The sequence below is a fragment of the Bison bison genome, unplaced genomic scaffold, assembly GCF_000754665.1.
Source record: "Bison bison bison isolate TAMUID 2011002044 unplaced genomic scaffold, Bison_UMD1.0 scf7180017864325, whole genome shotgun sequence".
In the NCBI taxonomy this organism is placed as follows: domain Eukaryota; kingdom Metazoa; phylum Chordata; class Mammalia; order Artiodactyla; family Bovidae; genus Bison; species Bison bison.
This window is the reverse complement of record NW_011494897.1, coordinates 5,882,731-5,903,346: the sequence shown is the minus strand read 5'-3', so window position 1 is coordinate 5,903,346 and position 20,616 is coordinate 5,882,731. Positions and strand designations below refer to the sequence as shown.

The following is a 20,616-nucleotide window of genomic DNA, read 5'->3' as shown; positions in this document are numbered from 1 at the left end:
GGGAGGGAGGAGGGAGGACGGTTCAGGATGGGGAACACATGTATACCTGTGGCGGATTCATTTTGATATTTGGCAAAACTAATACAATTTTGTAAAGTTTAAAAATAAAATAAAATTTAAAATAAAAAAAATAAAAGAAAAGAAAGCCAAAAAAAAAAAATCACCAATATGCTAAGAAATTGTAGCATATTTCAAGTGACCTTGAGAAGTCACTTCAAGGCACTGAAGAATAATGTTGAGAAGTCAAAAGACACTATGATGTAACTTTTGGCTTCTAAGAGTTAAAGCAAAAATGTGAGAGATGTTGAAACAACTAATACAACTTAAAGTAGAAAGGAATATCAATTACATGAGTACCATGCAGTGATAAATAATGATAATAATTACTACAATATCAATAAACATCTAATAGTAGCAGAGTGTCCATAAAACCGGGAGGACAGAATGACCTCACAACAAATAAAACTCACAACATATAAGTAGAAATCTTCCATTTCCTATAGAAATCACTTGGAAATGTTCTTAAGTGGCAAGGTAACCAGTCATATCGTTTTCACAATGCTATCCTAAATTTTACATGGAAAGTCTCACATTCTGGGAAAACCTTCAGTCTGGATAAACCAAGACTATAGTCACCTTGCTAGCAGTACCATTCCAACAGACCAGTGTAAATTTCCCACTATTTGGATAATTGCTATATTCTATGCTCCAGTCGAGGAAAAGAACTCAAATTTCATTTAGTGTTTTTTTTTTTTTTTCATTTCTCACTTAAATTCTCCACATTGTACCTAAGGCTTTCTGATGGGTTCTCAATGAAGATATTAATGAGACAGTGTCCTGTGTGATGCTGCCTCATACATGGACCAGAGTTCACTTACTTTTGCTACAGCCCAACGGGTTGCTGATATCCAAATGGCTTGCATTGGGAACACAGGTATCACACTTTGATCCAGTAACAAATCGTTTACAGAAACACTGGCCTGTGACCAAGTGACAGGTTTCATTTAAGGCTCCCGAGAGATGACAATTGCAAGGCTGACATCTGAAAATAAGACAAATAAACCATTAAAGAAAATAACACTTTGATTAGCAATCCATGGAAAAAGTTACATCTATTGATAACACTGTGGAATAAAATAGTCTGTTTTAGCTGGTATATTGAAAAAGATTCTTGAGCTAAACAAACACAAAATAAAACAGAAAGATACCTTTATCAAAATGCCATTTACAATAAAATCTCTACAAAGCCTTCTCTTTATACATTAATTAATAGCAAGAAAGTGTTATATTGCTTTTTTATATGCAATGATACATCTTGTGACTTATTTTGCATACTAGTTGCTCCATTAAGAGCACTGTAAACTTCTTATCCCACAAAAGCAGTTCTCCTGACAGCTAAAAATTAAGATTCGATACCCATCCAGGAGGAGGAAATGGTAACCCACTCCAGTATTCTCTGGAGAACCCCATGGACAGAGGAGCCTTGCAGGCTATAGCTCATGGGATTGCAAAGAGCTGGTCACAGCTGAGCGACTGAATGTGCACCCATAAAATTATCTCTTTAAGTATCTTTCAAGCTGTGAAATAGAAAACTGGGTGTGATAATTACTGCTCCCCCTATTACAATCCTATAGTCTTTTAAAGAGTCAAAATCATATAGTTTTATAAAGATTAAATTTTAATAAGAAAACAGTTTGAGGAAGATATGTTCAAACACTGCTGATGCCTTATATATGTTATATATTATTTTTAACTTTTGTATTAAACTCATTTACCCAAAACGATGAGAGAATACAGCATTATTCTGATCTATGAAAAGATGCTATCAATACAAACATAATGAAAGAACTTCATTTCAACTTAAATTTCTTGGACTCAAAGTTGATTGTAAAAATCAGTCTTGGCATTTTACCATGAGAGTGAAAGTGAAGTTGCTCAGTCGTGTCCGACTCTTTGCGATCCCATGGACTGTAGTCTACCAGGCTTCTCTGTCCATGGGATTTTCCAGGCAAGAGTACTGGAGTGGGTTGCCATTTCCTTCTCCAGGGGATCTTCCTGACCCAGAGATCGAACCCAGGTCTTCTGCATTGCAGGCAGACGCTTTACCCTCTGAGCCACTTTATCTTTTTTTTTTTTTTTAAACCATGATAGTAACTAAGACTTGTTTTTTCAGAGTGAATTTTTCACTCACTGCATGTTAATGTCATAGATTGGGATGGTACCACCATGAAGCCCTAGGGCTTCCCTGGTGGCTCAGATGGTAAAGAATCTACCTGCAATGTGGGAGACCTGGGTTCGATCCCTGGGTTGGGAAGATCCCCTGGAGAAGGGCATGGCAACCCACTCCAGTATTCTTTCCTGGAGAATCTTCATGGACAGAGGAGCCTGGCGGGCCACATTCCATGGGGTTGCAAAGAGTCAGACATGACTGAGCAACTAAGCCCAGCACAGCCCAGCACAGCATGAAGCATTAAGCAAAACATCACACATAAGAAGACCACGACCTCTAAAGAGGAGCTTTTCATAGGGCACATTGAAAACAACATGAACAGCATGGCTTCACCTATATTTTCTAATAAAGATGCTGGATGGATAGTTACTTCATCTCACTGCAACTTTTACCGTGTGATCTCCTGGGTAATCATTCAACACCCTTAAAAAAGCTGATAAAAGCTAAGGCTGCTAAATAAGCTGCAAATTTGTTTTATGGACTAATATCACCTTGGGAATAAATAAAGTACAGTTTGTCTCGAAAACTACTATACCGTAGTTTGCCCTTTTTATGTCATGATAAGAGTACATTTTTCCCCTCCAAACAACTACAGTGTGTCCTTTATGTGTAGACAGAATTCCATCTCAAACAGATATCTTGTTTAGCCTATTTAAGTATTAAAGCTGATGAAAATTATGCACGGAAATTAAAATGGAATTACAGAAGCAACAAAATATTTAATTTGCTCCTAACTTCATTATATGCTATTACTTAGAATATATTGTTTGTCGGCTGTTAGTATAATATTGGTAAGCATAAACAATAAGAGACAAGCTTCTCTCAATGCACGTATATATCACTACACCATTCATGAATAAGTGTCTCTTGAGTATTTCAGCTTTTATTGCCATTCACTCATGAGACAATCACATTTATTTTCCATACAGTACATTTAGAGTAATAGTTTCCAGTGTATAATTCCTTTCCTTGATGGAGATCTATTTTCTTTCCGCTAACTGCTACATGCTTAACTCCAAGTCAGTCTGTCAATATCCATGGGATATTAAGTTCCAAATCCAAATGGAATAAATACACTGCTTCTTAGGAAATCACGTAGTGTTTTGAGTAACTAAATATGACTCTTACTGGTTTCACAGTCTCTTATTGCAACTCTTTTTATATGTAACTTCTCTGACTTCTTATAATTGCTTGACTTTAGTAAGAGAGATTTTTACCCAGATGAAGTTTACGGGAGACTTTTCTGAATACTATAGGTTGTTTCTAGCCTAAAGGACACTGGGGATAATTTTGTAATTAAAGTTTAAGCAAAATGATCTCTGTAAATTTCTCCCCCTCTCAAATATAATTTTAAATATTTCCAAGACTCCTTAGCAAATAAGCTACAGGTTTGATGTCATTTTATAAGTTATCCTTCCTCAAGAGCATCTCCTAAATGAAATACATTTCACATTTATTAAAACAAAATTATGTGTAATAAAGAAAAAGACATTTTAAGCTTAGAAAGAGAAACACCAAACTAAGATGAATTGTGATATTGATTTTGTCAGGATAAATGGTTTTTGTAATATTAATATAAAGAAACCTTTATTACACTGACTCTCCTGGTACAGCTAGGGCTTCTCCCGCAATCTATTTAAAATCTTCATTTTTCATCCTTATGGGAAAACCTCACTTGCTAAATGGATTTCATAAAGAGTAATCTGTCAAGATTTATATAGATAAACAATTTGTGATGTTTATTGACCAGTTCATTATAGTAAACAAAATCGCAGGAAAGCACTGCTAATGTCTGCTAGCTCTGTGCTATTACAGTTCTGCATGGGCCCTTATGTTATCCCAGTGTTTGCTGAATTCAATGGGAAAGAAATTCATTGGCTTCAGTCTCTTAAATCTCAAACCTCATATATTTTCCTTTCTAGGGAGCCTCTTCCATTTGGGCAAACAGTAAAAAAAAAAAAAAAAAAAAGGAGTTATCCTACTTATTACTATTCAGAAACATCAGTATGAATGAAGGGGATGTTTTTCCATACTGGATTTCACTATCAGAAACTTCATCATGTGAGGAAGAGCTACTACAAGAGGGGGTCCATGGATACGATCCAGGATAAAGATAACTTTACTGATGTTTCTCTTTGGAGAACTATCTTCTGTCTGGGGCCTCAAAGGTACCATCAAATCGATTTAAAGATATTGACTAACATCAATAATATTCACTGAGGGCCAACCATGTTACAGGACTGCAGCAGGACATAAAGATGGATAAGACAGAGCTGTCCTTGTTTTCAAGGAGCTCACAGTCTAGTGAGAAATAAAAAGTGGAGAGAGCATTAACAAAGATGTATGCAGACTTCTGGGGGACACAGGAAAGGGCCATTTGGTGGAAAAGGATGGGAAAGAAGTAATATGGAGGAATCTTAGAGATGTGTGGGCTAAATATGAAAAGATGGACTGGAATAAGCCAGGCAAACAGGGAGGGGAGAAAAATAGAGACAAGACAAAGCAGGAGAGTGTATGAAATTTTAAGTAATTCAAAAATTCTTTACTTAAATTCTGAATAGGAAGGTGGTGACAGATAACGCTGGAAAGTGAAGAAGAGGTAAGATATTGCCAGATTAGGGGCAACGCTGACAGTGGGAAGGGGCAGGATAAATTTAAGAAATGTCTAGTACATAAAATCAGTAGGATGGGGTGGACAAATTGAAAGGAGAAAGGAAGAAGGCCTGGAGTTATTCCTAGTTTTCTACTTTGTTGAAACGGTGGATGATGTAGTCATCATTTAATATATAGAACAAAGGAGGAAGAGACATTCAATTGCTGAGGGATTTTAGAGAAGGATTATTAATGATTATTAAATAATAGAAGAGAAAGGCTTCAAGATGAATTGGGGAAATTGAACAAAGAGTTTTCTTCCATCTTTTCCTAACACCAAGACTAGCAACCAGTAGGCTGCAGGCCATGGGGTCGCGAAGAGTCAGGCATGACTAAGCAACTTCACTTTCACTTTTCACTTTCATGCACTGGAGAAGGAAATGGCAACCCACTCCAGTGTTCTTGCCTGGAGAATCCCAGGGACGGGGGAACCTGGTGGGCTTTTGTCTATGGGGTCGCACAGAGTCGGACATGACTGAAGCGACTTAGCAGCAGCAGCAACCAGTAAGTGTTCGATAAACATTGTTGAATAAAAGAATGAATAAAGCACTAGAAAACTTTAGACATAGGACACCACAGATAAATCTGAATGTGACATGTAGCTTTAATAACAATTTAACTCTTTGAGCCTTTCTGATTGGCGTAGCTTTCCCTCTGCTAGCCTCTCCACAAGGAAAGGCCACTCTTTTTTAAGGGCTGGCCTTCTACTCTGACTCCTTAAGGCCAGAAGAGTTCTCTGCTGGCTTCTTTTTGCAGGACCCCACGAGTGCCCTCGAGAGGAGTTTGGTTTTCCCCTGGATAAGATTTTATTTGATCTCTGCAGGGGATGTATGGTCTGAGGTTCTTAGTTTTCCTTTCTTCACAGCCTACTAGTAACATCAGATTCTCCTAGAAATGACAACCAGAATTATAAGAGGGGATTGGGGCTAGGAAATGCTCTGTGTGTGAGCCAAAAGCCGTACTCACATAACTTATTGGAGAGGAAGTGAGTGGTATTGCCTCATCAAGAAGCAGGAGGTCAACAGTGTTCAGTCCACCCTCCCTAGTGAAGCCTTCCTACAAATAAAGGGGTTCATAAGAGCTGGATGTGGGCAGTGACTCCCTTGCATCCAGACCACAGTGACAACTGAGTCCAGGGTGAGGACATTCTTGTCACCCAGAGAAGAGCTTGCTATGGTGCCTGGCAGTTCCTCCTTTGTCGGTGCTGTGCCTTATCACAGGGAATGTAGACCACATCTGACACACTGGTCACCAACCCAGACATATCAAAGAAAAAGAAATCCCAGAAGACTCACTGTAATAACAGTATTCACACATTTACGTCGAGAAGCTCTAGTCTTCCTTTCCTGAACTTCCTCATTACATTAATATGATAACTTTGAGGTCTGAATGTAGATTAAAATTCTTAAAGCACTCTTAAGGAGAAGCAAGCACACTACTTCTGTGACCCCAGAGGCAGAAATAAGACCAGGTGAGAAAGTCACAGGAATGAAATTTTTGCTTAATATGAAGAATAAGATTTCTATCCTTCTCAGATTAGAATTGTTTGAAATAAACAAGAGCTATGTCATGAGACAATAAACTCTTTTCAGTCCCATGTTTTCAGCAGAAGCTGAATGACAGGTTAGTCTTAACAGTGACTTGTGTAGAGAAATGTATAGGGTATTGTTCAACCAAAGTTACTTTTAAGCTTCTTCCCGAGTCTGTAGAGATGATTCTATGAGACTTGGCGAGATTAAGTAACTTGCTCAGGGCGACAGTGACTCTGGTTATAGAGTCAGAAATTTTTATGTAAGAGAACTATACTAAATATTTTAAGCTTTGTGGCCAAATGACCTCTGGTGTAACCCAGTTCTGCTTTACTTGTGTGAAAGCAGTCATAGAGCGTATGTGAAGGTTGAATATTACTGTGTTCCAATAAAATTTTATTTCCATAAACAGGTGACAGGCCAGATCTAGTCCCCAGGCCACAGTTTTCTGTCCCTGGTACAGTGGATTGAATTATGACCCCCAACAAAGTCAAAAGTCCTCATGTCCAGAACTTGTGGGTTTGATAGCTTACTCGGCACAAGGAACTTGGCAGATTTGAGATGAAGAGATGACCCTGGATTATGAGAAGATGCCTAATTATGAGAAGAATTTGAGCATCAGAGAAAGGATGTAAGAACCTAAGTGGAGACCAGAGAAGACAGAGTGGTGAAGAATGAAGCCGTGAGCTAAGGAATGTGGGTGGTGTCTTCCTTGGAAAAGCAAGGAAGTGGATCTTTTCCTGCTGTCCAAAATAAACATAGGCTTGTTGATACCTTGATTTTGGCCCAGTGAAACTAACTTGGAACTCCTGACTTCCATGACTGGAATATAATAAATTCATATTGTTTTACGCCACTGCATATGTGGTAAATAATTATCATAACAGTAATAGGAAATGAGCCTGGGTAGGAGAGATCCCCTGGAGGGACAAATGTCAAACCACCCCAGTATTCTTGCCTGGGAAATCCCACAGACAAAGGAGACTGCGAGCCCATAGGGTCGCAAAGAGTCAGGCACAACTTAGCGACTAAGTACACAGAACACGAAATAGGACATGAATATACCTGGTCTAGTAGATAAGCTATAATTGGAAACTAAATATCTCGTTGCCCATTACTGAACTTTTCCTATAATATCACATTGAATGAATGCTACCGATTTATAAAAACTGACATCTCTTAGGGAGCCATACAGAATCTGCATTAAAGGAGAATACATCATTTATTGGTAGATTGCAAAAATGATCACAATTCTTCACCTCTCTTTTTATGCAGGCCTTTTGCAACTAACTGTGCAATTCCTTCCGTCAAAAAGTAGAATCTAAAAAAAGTAGAATTTATTTCTCTTCTCCTAAATATGTGTTGGCCTGTGACTTGCTTTGACTAATAGACTAAGGCAAAAGTAATTTTGTGGCAGTTCCAAGAAGAGGTATCCAGTGTCCCATCACCTTTCTGGTTTTTTTCTGGGAATTCATCCACCAGTTTGTGAGTGAGCCCTGGCTAGATGGCTGGATGCTTACAGGCATGTGGTCCTTTTACCCTGTCACTCTAGGTAACAGCTAGCTGTCCAACAAAGAGTCACTGAGGACCATGAATCTGTGAGGCACGTTTCCCAACATCCCAGTATGATACCCTGAAAGGAAATAACTGAACAAGAAAGCAATCTGCTTCCCTTTGAAGTCATTGATCTTATTCTCAAAGAAAAGACCAATTAAGATGCCCTGGAAATACACATACGATAAGAAGACCAGACCAAATCTATGACTTAGTGTTGAAATGGAGAACTTGTGTAGCAAAACCAAAAGTAATTTGGTCACAGAATTTTACTTTATGTTTTAGAAATCTAAGCCTTTTGATTCCCTGGCCACTCTAGATCTCAGTTCTCTCCTATCTGAGAGGAATCACAGTTCATTGTGTTTTGGTTGGTCAGTAAGAGACAAAGTAGTGATACTTCTAGTTCTTTAGGTTTAAAGAAAAAGATGACATACAAAGAATACAAATAGAAAAAAGAGGTTATTAGGGAAGAAACCTGTGGGGGACTGTGAGGTGTGGATGAAAACGGTGATGCCCAGATGAACTGGAGTCATCTTGTGGGCTGTTGGAAAGAGGACCCATAGTCACAGGTCAACTTGATGACACTGCCAGGGAGTGCACCGTGTCACATACGGGTCTCAACTACCCACTGAGACAAACTGAATGTGGCCCTTTCTGGTTTCACTTCTGGTTTAGAAACATATGCTATACTTTTTCATTTTGCTTTATTGATTTTTCATTGGGCAGGTTTCTTTGCTTGCTTTCAATATGGATTAAATCATGTTTGCTTTATGTGTCAAAGGTAACTGGAGTGATTTTTGCACTTGGATCAGCTTTCTAAAATACATGCCCCCTTTTTGTGATAGGGAACTTCTGAAGAATGAACTACTTGGATGAAGACAGGCAAATGATTTTCCAGCCTGTTACTGTGTGTTTGGTGCATTGGTGTCATGGTTGCTGTAGTTTAGGTTAAGGGCCTATTTGATTTGTTTTTGCCCTTGGGAGTATTAAAAAAAATTGTACAAAATAAGCCAAGAGAAAAATATAGCAAACATAGTCATTCATAACAAAGAGCAGAGTAGGGTAAGGTAACAGTATATGTGTGGATTTCATGGAGGGGTTACTGCTACTGCTGCTGCTGCTAAGTCACTTCAGTCGTGTCCGACTCTGTGCAACCCCATAGACAGCAGCCCACTGGGGTCCCCGTCCCTGGGATTCTCCAGGCAAGAACACTGGAGTGGGTTGCCATTCCCTTCTCCAGTGCATGAAAGTGAAAAGTGAAAGTGAAGTCGCTCAGTCGTGTCCAACCCTCAGCAACCCCATGGACTGCAGCCCACCGTCCATGGGAGTTTCCAGGCAAGAGTACTGGAGTGGGGTGCCATTCCCTTCTCCATGGAGGGGTTAAACACATGGAAAAAGAAGATGAGAAAGTCAATTTATTTTCAAATCAATGAAGAGATACAGTGATACTTGTATCTTCTCCTTAACAATAAAATACTTATAGTCTTTGTAGACTTTGGAAATTAATGAAACAAATTTTTACTTTTAAGTACCTAACACAGTGCCTGACTCAAAGTACATTCAAATGATTTTAGATGATTATTTTTAAAAAACTTTAACATCAGGTCACAATAGTTATTCCTCTGTTCTATATGTCTGCATATCCTTAGACAATGAGTGTTTCCCTCAGGAAACAAAAGGTCCTAATACTAGATGGAATCCCATATGTTTTAGACATCTTCGTACACATTTTCAAAATAGTCAGTGTTACTTTGTATACACACACACTTGCACACAAGAACAACCAGAAGTCAACAAAGAGATTTCAGTATCATTCAGGAAAGGAATGGAAAACATAAAAATAATAAAATCCATTTTTTTCTTCTCAATGATGAGCAAAAGTATAAACTCAAGCAATTCTCACAGTCTTATTTTGAAACATCTTTCTCTATGACCTTCTGTGCTAGAAGATTTCTTTAACAGTCATCAACGTTAAAATGAAACATGACGGTAGAATTCATCAGTGGAATAGAAGGGTCAGCTCTAGACAGGGGCATTCCATGTGACTGATTTAACAAGGGACAAATGCTGCTGATTTCCTTGGGCCCTGTGTGGCCAAGGGAGGCTTTATTCTTTCTGTTTATTTCAGAGAAGCTACATTATCCACAGTGGCTTTTGCTTTTAATAGTTCTTTCCAGCAGCAGCCTATGCTCAATATCACAGTCAACCCTGCCTAATCTGAGAGCATCCTGAGCCCCATTCACACATGGGTAGTGTGGACTTGAATAGTTTTTTTTTGTTTGTTTGTTTTTTAAGATTTATATCCCTTTCACTAAGATGATAATGGCATGAGACTTTAAAAAAAATTGGTGGACGTGATAAGAGTAATACAAATGAGAATTTTCTTGGTGTTGGCTACATTAGGAACGGGATCAATGAGTGGCATGCAAATTTAAAATTCAGAGAGACAACTGGCCATAGGCCTAGAGCCCATTGTAAAGATCTGAAGAGATGATAATATATTTGAGAGTCATGTACATGCACGCAGTGATTGAAATCATAGATGTTGATACATAAGTTGAAGGGTTAAAGAGGACTAGTTAGAAACAGAAATATAAAACAATTCAGAGAAACAGAATCTTGGGAGCCAAAGGAAGAGATTATTTTTTAAAAAAAGGAGAAGAAATATTATTGGCTCATTGGAAAACCATGAGTCATAAGAAGCAATTATAAATTAATTTTCTTTCATCTTTCATTGATCCTTTAAATATATTACATGAGGCTAATTCCCTTGTTGCCATCTGAAGACACAGTGAGTCAACTGTACAGCTTTTCTGGTCTTCCCTAGGTAACAGAAAGTCCTACAGTTATTTTAAGTTGCAAACTATGGGTTCAACAATAGTAACCATCCTGGAGGCATCAGACATCGTGATTTCAGAAAATACTACAAAGTTTTCATAATCAAAATGGTATGGTCCTGACATTAAAAGCAGATACATAGACTAATGGAATAGAATAGACAACCCAGAAACAAACCCACACATATCAGTCAACTGATTTTCAAAAAGAGTATCAGGAACACACAATGAGGAAAGGGTGTTCTCTTCAATCAAAGGTGCTGGCAAAACTGAATATTCACAGGTAGAAGAATGAAACTGGACCCTTAAAATGACTACATATAAAAATCAACTCAAAATGGGTTAAAAACTTAAAGATAATATCAGAAACCAAAACTACTAGATGAAAAAAGGGGAAAAGCTTCTTAACATGGGTCTGGGCAATAATTTTGTGTCTATGACACCAATGCTTGGGCAAAAAAGCAACAAGAGATGAACCAAAAATCTTTTACACAGCAAATAAAATTACCAACAGAGTGAAAAGACAACCTAAAGAATATGAGAAAATATTTGTGAACCATCCATCTGATAAGGGGTTAATATTAAAATTTTATAAGAAACTCATACAACTCAGTAGGAGGAAAAAATCCTCTAATTTTCAAAAAATGAGCAAAGGATATTTATAGATATTTCTCCAAGAAGACACACAGGTGGCCAACAGATACATTAAAAGCTGCTTAACATCACTAATCAGCAGGGAAATGCAAATCAAAACCATGATGAAATATCAGTTCACATTCCTTAGAACGGCTATTAGCAAAAACACACAAGCTAGGTTTTGGTGAGGATGTGGAGAAAAGGGAACCCCTTATACTACTGGTGAGAATGTAAGTTGGTACAGCCACTATGAAAAACAGCATGAAGGTCCTTAGAAAACTAAAAATAGGACTATCCTATGATTCTGCTGCTGCTACTGCTGCTGCTGCTGCTAAGTCGCTTCAGTCGTGTCCGACTCTGTGTGACCCCATAGACGGCAGCCCACCAGGCTCCCCTGTCCCTGGGATTCTCCAGGCAAGAATACTGGAGTGGGTTGCCATTTCCTTCTCCAACGCATGAAAGTGAAAAGTGAAAGTGAAGTCCTTTATATCCAAAGGAAATAAAATCAGGATCTTGAAGAGCTATCTCACCTCCAAGTTCACTTCAGCATTATTCACAATAGCCAAGGAAAATGACTTCAGCATCCATCAGTGAATGAATGGATAAAGAAGATATTGGGCATGTGTATGTATATGTGCTTGTGTGCACTTCCTTACTTCACTCAATATAAGTCATCTAATATGAAAAGGGATGACAGAGGATGGGATGATTGGATGGCACCACCGACTCAATGGACATGGGTTTGGGTGGACTCCGGTAGTTGGTGATGGACAGGGAGGCCTGGCATGCTGCAGTTCATGTGGTCGCAAAGAGTCAGGCATGACTGAGTGACTGAACTGAACTGACTATGTAAAAATATACAATTGCATTTATACAAACTTGTCATAAGTCTTTTTGCTTTGAACACACACTTAATCTGAATTTTTTACTCTATGACTATCATGACAATTATAAAGCCCGCAATTATAAAATCCACACAACAATTTTCAAATGTTGGCTCTATTTTATAGACTCCAACCTGCAACTGTCTCTTTTCTTTTAATGATTTCTGTCTGCTTTCCTAATTTTAACCTCGGCACCTTCTAATAACATAGTTGTTGTTGTGATGATGATGATGTATTTTATACCTATTTTTCTGGCTCTTTCTATTTCTCATTAATTTAGGTTAACATTTCAAGCCAGCTTTTAACCCAGGGAGTCCAATTCCAGTGTTAGCCAGCTCTACTGAAGAGTGGCAGGTGATAGAGCACTATCTGTAAGAGATTCTTGGTCCTGGATAAGATTGGGGTGGGGAGTGGGATGGATAGATAAATGAGCATGAAGTAGAATGGAATAAAGTCAGACTGAATTTTAAAACATTGAAGGGCATAAGAAGTGGTATAATGAAGGGAATGAGATTTCACTTAAAGAAAGTTATGTGAAAAAGCCAAGACAATTATACATCTCTTGGTCATTAAGTAGGGGTTTGGTGACAACATTAGCAGGAATAACAGGGAGATGAGTAGACAGAAAATAGGTAAGAGACTGGCACAAAATGTCACAGATAGGCATGAGTAGTTCAAGGACGACAGCTGACAGCAAAGATATTTTTCTCTTGGTAATAAAGTGCTGTCAGGAAGACTATGGAAAAGATGGGAATTCTAAGACAGAGGTGGCCAGGGATGAAATTAACTGACCCCAGAGTTCCAACTGGGGAATTTGTGAGATGATCATTCAACAAAAATTATGTAGAGGGGTAATAGGTATAATCACTGGCCCTGATTTTACTATCAAGATCATAGTTAGACTTTTTATTTAACATTTACTGTACCATGCATTTTATACACTCATTCAGAGAGATTTAGTATTTGTAGAGAAGAGTAGTAATGCTCTCAGATTAACCAAGATGATATTCCAATGGTAACAGAAGTCGAACAACATGTATTGAAACACAAGATATGTAATAAGAACTTGAAAGTTTTTTAATAAATATGGAATATATTAACATTTTTTTAATTAATTGAATTTTAGTAGAAAGACAAATGAAATAGTTGGAGTTCTTTTTTAATAATTTACCCCATCACCCTGTCCACAGTCTAATTGAGGTGTTAATGAGGAGTGTAAGAGTCAAAAGGCAGGTAGCAAGGGGACAATAAGGTAAAAAAATAATCTCCAATCCTTGAATAATTAGCATTCATATTTTTAAACACACACATATTGAGAAATAGATTTGACTGGTATATGCAGACACAACATTAGTTTTCTTGGGGACGGGAATGTCAGAGAATTCATGGATATAGTCCCAATAGTGGACAAATTTATAATCGGACCAGACCCAAAAACACAGACATGGAACTGGCATTCCAGCACACCTTCAAAAATACAGCAATGAAAACATCTGCATGAAAGCAAATGCTCACGGATATACAGGAAGTAAGAGGTAGAACATTAAAGACAGTATAACTTTGAAAAGTGGCTAATTTACTTTCACAAGTTACTTTACACACTGGGAAAAAAATCTTATCACTGAATTCAAAGATGTTTCTCATCTGCTAGTCTTTAAATCTAAATTAAAAAGGCAAAAGGAACATAAAAGAATGCTGTAATATATTCAGGCTCCATATAGAACAAAGTGTACACACACACATGCTACCTATCCCAGCTTGTCTGTGTGTGTATGTATGTGCATGTGTATTTTGTGCTATGGATATTTCTTTACCTTCCTTTACATCCAAATTTTGAGTTCTTTGCCAAAAAAAAAGTATTTTATCTTATTAAATATCCCCAGGTCCTAAGACTGGGCACATTTATCAATGTATAACAACCTATACACTCAATCTCTAGGAAATCTGGAAAGATAACTTTGCATGTTCAGTTGCTCAGTTCCATCTGACTCTTAGCCATCTCGTGGACTGTATGTACGTCACCAGGTTCCTCTATCCATGGTATCTTCCAGGCAAGAATACTTCAGTGAGAAGCCATTCCCTTCATCAGGGGATCTTCCCAACCCAGGAATGAAGAATACATTAGCAAACTAAGGAGGATAGAAAATATTATTCTTACAAAATATATGGCCAAAAAATTTCTGTTAGTAATTGCAAATACAATTTAGTAAAAATATCTGATTATTAATTCTTGTAAATACTTACCTCCCAGTTAGAGAATCAAATCCAAAGTAAAGATCTTTACAATAGTCACAACTTTGTCCAGCAATGGAAGCATCTTGGCAAACACACTGACCAGTCAAGCTATTACAGATGTGATTAACTGCACCAGTGGTGTGGCATGAACATGGCAGGCAGCCAGTGGCATTGCCTGGAGAAATATAAAAGCCTGGAAATAAAGAAATGAAAAGTTTTTATTATACTTTCTATCCAGTTTTTTCTTAAAAAAATAATGTTTTGATTACATTGAAAAACCGAACACTCTACCACAACACTATCTAATTTCCTGTACAAATGTGGTTATAGCTGTTCTTTGCTGCTGCTGCTGCTGCTAAGTCGCTTCAGTCGTGTCCGACTCTGTGTGACCCCAGAGACGGCAGCCCACCAGGCTTCCCCGTCCCTGGGATTCTCCAGGCAAGAACACTGGAGTGGGTTGCCATTTCCTTCACCAGTGCATGAAAGTGAAAAGTGAAAGTGGAGTCGCTCAGTGGTGTCCGACTCTAGCGATCCTATAGACTGCAGCCTACCAGGCTCCTCCGTCCATGGGATTTTCCAGGCAAGAGTACTGGAGTGGGGTGCCATTGCCTTCTCCAGAACACCACCCGAGGCTATGCTAAAACTTTATATTAATTATCAAATTTAGTTCTCAGAGCAATGCTCATAATTCAGCATAATGTTCATTATATAAATTAGAAAACTGAAGGTTAGAAAGATTAACAAACTTTCCTAAACCGATAGAGTTGACAAATAGCAGATTCAAACCCAGGCACATCAACTACAGAGACTCCCCCTACTAGCACCCCCCCTCTTCTCCTCCTGTTCTTCATAGTGAAGCTGGAACCATCTTTTTCAGAGTGCAGATTGAAGATCTCATTCTTCTACTTAAAATTAAGTGATAATTTCCTAGTCCCTTTAGGAAAATGAAGAAATCCCTAGCACAGCCTCCAGCCATGCAGTCTGGTTCCATCTATCTCCCTAGTTTCATTTCCCTGCCCATCCTGCCTGCCCCAGTCATGCTCCTGGTGCCTGAAAGCCTTTGCATGGGCAATTCTGTCTGCTGAAGTGACTTGGACCCATCTTTTCTTGCTTAGCTCACACTATGCATAACAGGTCTCGTGAATTCTTCTAGTAACCTGCTCTAGGTTAGTTTAGATGTGCCTATGTATTCCACAGTGTCCTGTCTATTTCCCATAGACTGATGAAAAGTATAATTAAACTCATTTCCACAAAATTTTAACCTCTGTAAAGGCAGGAACCTCATATAACTAATTCATCATTATCTCCCCAGCATCCAGTACGGTGCTAGTCACAAAGTAGGCTACTCAAATATTGGAATTCACAAAACTGCACCAAATGATTAGGCAGGCATTGTTCCCCACAAATACTCTATTAAAAAAAAAAACAGAATCTAGATCAATTATGAAATCCATATTTTTCTTATAGAAAAAGAGAAAAATATGATTCAAAAATATTTTCAAGTTACTTAAAACTTCTTGGACATAGAAGGAGAAAATTGACAGATATAACATTAGGAATACGTTGGACACTTGGATGATGGAGCAGGCATATGAGGGAGAAATGGTCCTGGGTGTTGCCTGATGGATGCGTTTGTGCATGTACCTGTCTATGTACATATATATGCACATACACCAAAATATGCACACAAGTGTGTGCATAATAAAATATTTTATTGAAACAATAAATAAAGTTCTGACAAATTAAAACAAATTGCACATTTGTCACAATCACTAACTTAGGTATATAAAAATATGAGTGATATTGAGAGAAAAAGACCATGAGCACAAAGAGAATCATTTAGGGAAAAAACAGAAAGTAATTGGAACACTGTAAAATTCATGTGACGCTCTAGTTGAAAACAAGCCATTCTTTCATGTGCATTAACAATTAATTTTTTTCTTCTCCTAGACCCTGCATATTTCCTCTTTAAAAGCTTTAGGAAGAGTAAAACAGGGAAGGAAAAAGCTCAAAATCTGTGCCATTCAATTGGAAAGAACCAAGTCTATTATTTTTAATAGTAATTTACAACAAGATTATGCTTCTTTGCATATACTGACAGAAAATTGCTTTATATATGTTTCCAGAAACAGACTATAGCGATAGCAATTACTATATATTCTCCTACCTGATTCATTGTGTAATCAAAATCACAAATATGGAAGGCTATTTTGGACTCAAGACCATTGTAGGTGGACTATATGTATTTTCTTTTCTGAGGTGGCTCAGTGGGTAAAGAATCCACCTGCAATGCAGGAGATGTGGGTTTGATCTCTAGGTCAGGTAGATCCCCTGAAGGAGGGCATGCCAACCCACTTCAGTATTCTTGCCTGGAGAATTTCATGAACAGAGAGGAACTTGGCGGGCTACAGTCCATAGGGTTGCATAGAGTTGGACACAACTGAAGTGACTGAGCATGCATAAAAGTACTTAAGTCCTTAAAATTCATGATGATGGCATCATGCAGGTCCTAATAGCTCTCCAATTCGGATAAATGATCCATTAAAACAGATAGTTAGGAATAGAGTCAATTTAGACTTATTGCAATACATTCAAGCCACAGAGAATTCTAGAAAAATTAGGAATGATTTTTACAAGAAATGATTTGTTAGATGAATCTGTATAGAGCATCAGAGTAGATTTTGGTGCAGAAGATTGGGTTGCCCAAGTTATAGAGAATAAAACACAGAGAAAACGCAGAGGTATAAGCAGAGAAGGACAAGAGAGATATTAAAGAGCCCAGGGAGACTGCAGACTGGACAGTAGGGCTTCAAGGAAAAGCCTGTGTTGGAATTTGTCTTGAGGTTAATTCTCCTCCTCCTCTCAGCAGCATGATTATAAAGGTTAATCCCATCAGTATTTTAGTTGTCCTATTTTTAAACAGTTCTAATTAGGATGACTCAGGTACCTTCATGCTCAACGCTTACTTCTTGCCTTACCTAAATGTGCCTAATTCTGGACCATTACTGCTACTGTTATGACTCCTAACTACAGAAAACATTCTCCCTTCCCTCCTACTTAAACTTCAACTCTGGAGTGCAGCTTAAAGATAACTGACCTTAATTTCTTTTTTTTTTTTTTTCAATACATTCCTGATCTCCCTCCATTAGCTCTTCTTCATGTTCCCCATCTGTATGTCTGCATCCTTTTAACTGATCTTTTAGAAATTTCTTTCCACAGGTGATTTTATAACACATTCTAAAACACAGTCATTAGGACGAAAGTATTAACCTTCCGTTACTCAGGGCTAGGAGTTCACACATAGAGAGCACACAGGAGCCCACTAAAGTTTCTTTTTTCCCTCCGTTTTCTTTTGCCACCTCCTGGTCCCAGATAAGATAAGTCTCAGGTGGGAAACAATGTGTTATACAGCTAAGGCAAAAAGTCGTTTGTATCATAAAAGAGTATTGCTTATCCAGGCTTACAGCATCCTTAGAGTTCAAAGTTATTAGCCAGGCAGTTGCTGTGCTATCCTAGTGGCTATTTGCACAGCACAGTACCTGTCCTGGGCATAAAAGAAGAGCCCATTTCCTAGCAATGTCCCTCCTGAGGACCATGAACAACTAGGCTTTGCTGAAGTCTGGAAATGGGAGAGAGAAAACAAGTTTAACCTCTAGGCCTTATGCAGAAAAGGAGGGCAGAACTGAGGCTAAGCACTAATTATAAGCCATTTAGAAGATACAATTCTCACCTTAAACCAGAGAATGGACACTATATTAAGAGAAGAGTCTAGGGAGGAATGTGTGACTCACCTACCCCAGGCAACAAGACTACTGGAGAAACGATTTTTCAAATCAATCACTTCAAAATGAAGTGGAGAAGATGATGCTAATTTTCAAATTAAAATAATAACAATTTTCCTCCATTTAGGGGTTTTGTTTGAAAATAATGCTAAAATTATCACAAATAGAAGGGGGGAAAGTGGAAGCAGTGACATTTTATTTTCTAAGGCTTCAGAATCACTGGGGATGGTGACTGCAGCCATGAAATTAAAAGACGCTTGCTCCTTCGAAGGAAAGCTATGACAACCCAGACGGAGTATTAAAAAGCAGAGATGCCACTTTGCCAACAAAGGTCTGCATAGGCTGCAGTTTTTCCATAGTCATGTATGGATGTAAAAGTTGAACCATAAAGAAGGCTGAGTGCTGTGGAATCGATGCTTTTGAACTGTGTTGTTTGAGAAGACTCTTGAGAGTCCCTTAGATTGCAAGGAGATCAAACCAGTCAATCCTGAAGGAAATCAACCCTGAATATTCATTGGAAGGACAGAAGCTGAAGCTCTAATACTTTGCCTACCTGATACAAAGAACAAACTCATTGTAAAAGACCTCCATCCTGGCAAAGATTGAAGGCAAAAGAAGGGGACTGCAGAGGATGAGATGGTTGGACAGCATCACTGACTCAAGGGACATCAATTTGAGCAAACTCCAGGAGATGGTGAAGGACAAGGGAGCTTGCCTTACTGCAGTCCATGGGGTCACAAGGAGTCAGACATGACTTAGTGACTGAACAACCAAATGCTAAAATTATTGTTCACAGATTTGACCAAATGTTAGCAAATACATTCATAAATATTATTATTCATCTAAAGCTACTGTTTCTCTTTAAGCATTTGAAAAACTCATTTTTCATTAGATATATATTTAATTGAAGCTGCAGCTCTAATATTCTGGGCACCTGATGTGAAATACTGACTCATTGGAAAAGACCCAGAAGCTGGGAAAGATTGAAGGCAGGAGGAAAAGGGAATGACAGAGGACAAGATGGTTGGATAGCATGGACACGAGTTTGATCAAGCTCCGGGAATTGGTAATATACAGGGAAGCCTGGCGTGCTGCAGTCCATGGGATCACAAAACGTTGGATACAACTGAGCAACTGAACTGATTGATATATTTAAATTCCCTGCTCCTATTGCTTCTTCCTGGACTGTTACCCCTACTTGAATACTTTGCCAAGTTCTATTTTTTTTTTAATTTTATTTATTTTAAAAATTCAGCTCAGGAAACACAACTAAGATCTTTAGGTCTCCCTTTCCTTCAGGAGTTAATCAGTCCCTTCATTTTACTACTTCTGTATCTTTGCATTTCTAATATCACACTTATCACAAATGTGTTATATTTACATGAATCAGTTTCCCCTACTAAACTGTAATGCTTTAATATGTTTATGGTTATATATCTTATAGCAGCAGAGGCCCCCGTGTACAGTAATTTATTCAACAGATGTTAATTGAAAAATGGATATGTGAAGGAAATGGACATATGGCTGAAAGGATGAAAGGGAGGATATGTTACTCTCTACAATATCATACGATCTCTTTAATAATGAAAAGAAGATGGTAAACATAAATCTGTAAGTCATGAGAGTGACTGGTTGGAAGAGGTCAGATATCAGGGAAAATAGCAGGAAATGTGTATGAATAAGCATGATCAATTGATCAGTTAAAACTGTAATCCTTACCATATCAAGGAATGGAACAGAGTTTCAGAAAGAAAATATCACCCCAAAAATATGTCTCCAGTTATTAGAACAAAGAGTATAATATTATGTTCCAATAAGGGAAATTATTCTATTGGACTTTGTTTTATAAAAAAAACCTGGTTTTCATACTTACATGAGGAGCCATGAGAAACTTTCATATGTTCATTCTCTAAGAATTAAATCCAGTAACATAAAAGAATATAAAGGCAGCTCCGGTTAAGTCTTAGAGATTACAGAGCACAGATATATCTGCATATTCATAATCCACAGCACAGCAAAATTGTGTTTTCTTTGTTCTCACTTTTCTCAGCCACAATATTTATCAGATGTATGTTCCAAAGTACCCTGTACCGTGGCAATCATCCCAAACATTTCCTCAACTTAGTCCATAAAGTAATCCCAATTCTAGACTCTTCAGTCAGCTCTTCATTATCTGATCACCTCCCATAACTCCATCAATTTTAATTTTGTGACTGTTACTCTGCTTCAGCAAAAGAAATGAAATACCCTACCTGAAGCAGTAGCAGGAATCATGGA

At 38.0% G+C, this 20,616-nt stretch overlaps 1 protein-coding gene across 1 annotated transcript in view; it reads right to left on the bottom strand.

Moving 5' to 3' along the window:
- USH2A (Usher syndrome 2A (autosomal recessive, mild)) overlaps positions 1 to 20,616 on the bottom strand; it is a 939,168-nt gene that overhangs the window by 720,331 nt on the left and 198,221 nt on the right. Inside the window, exons 13-14 of the mRNA XM_010853294.1 lie at positions 14,567 to 14,750; positions 879 to 1,042 (exon numbers count right to left, since the gene is read on the bottom strand). Coding sequence (XP_010851596.1) covers positions 879 to 1,042; positions 14,567 to 14,750 — 348 coding nt within the window. The remainder of the gene's footprint in view (positions 1 to 878; positions 1,043 to 14,566; positions 14,751 to 20,616) is intronic.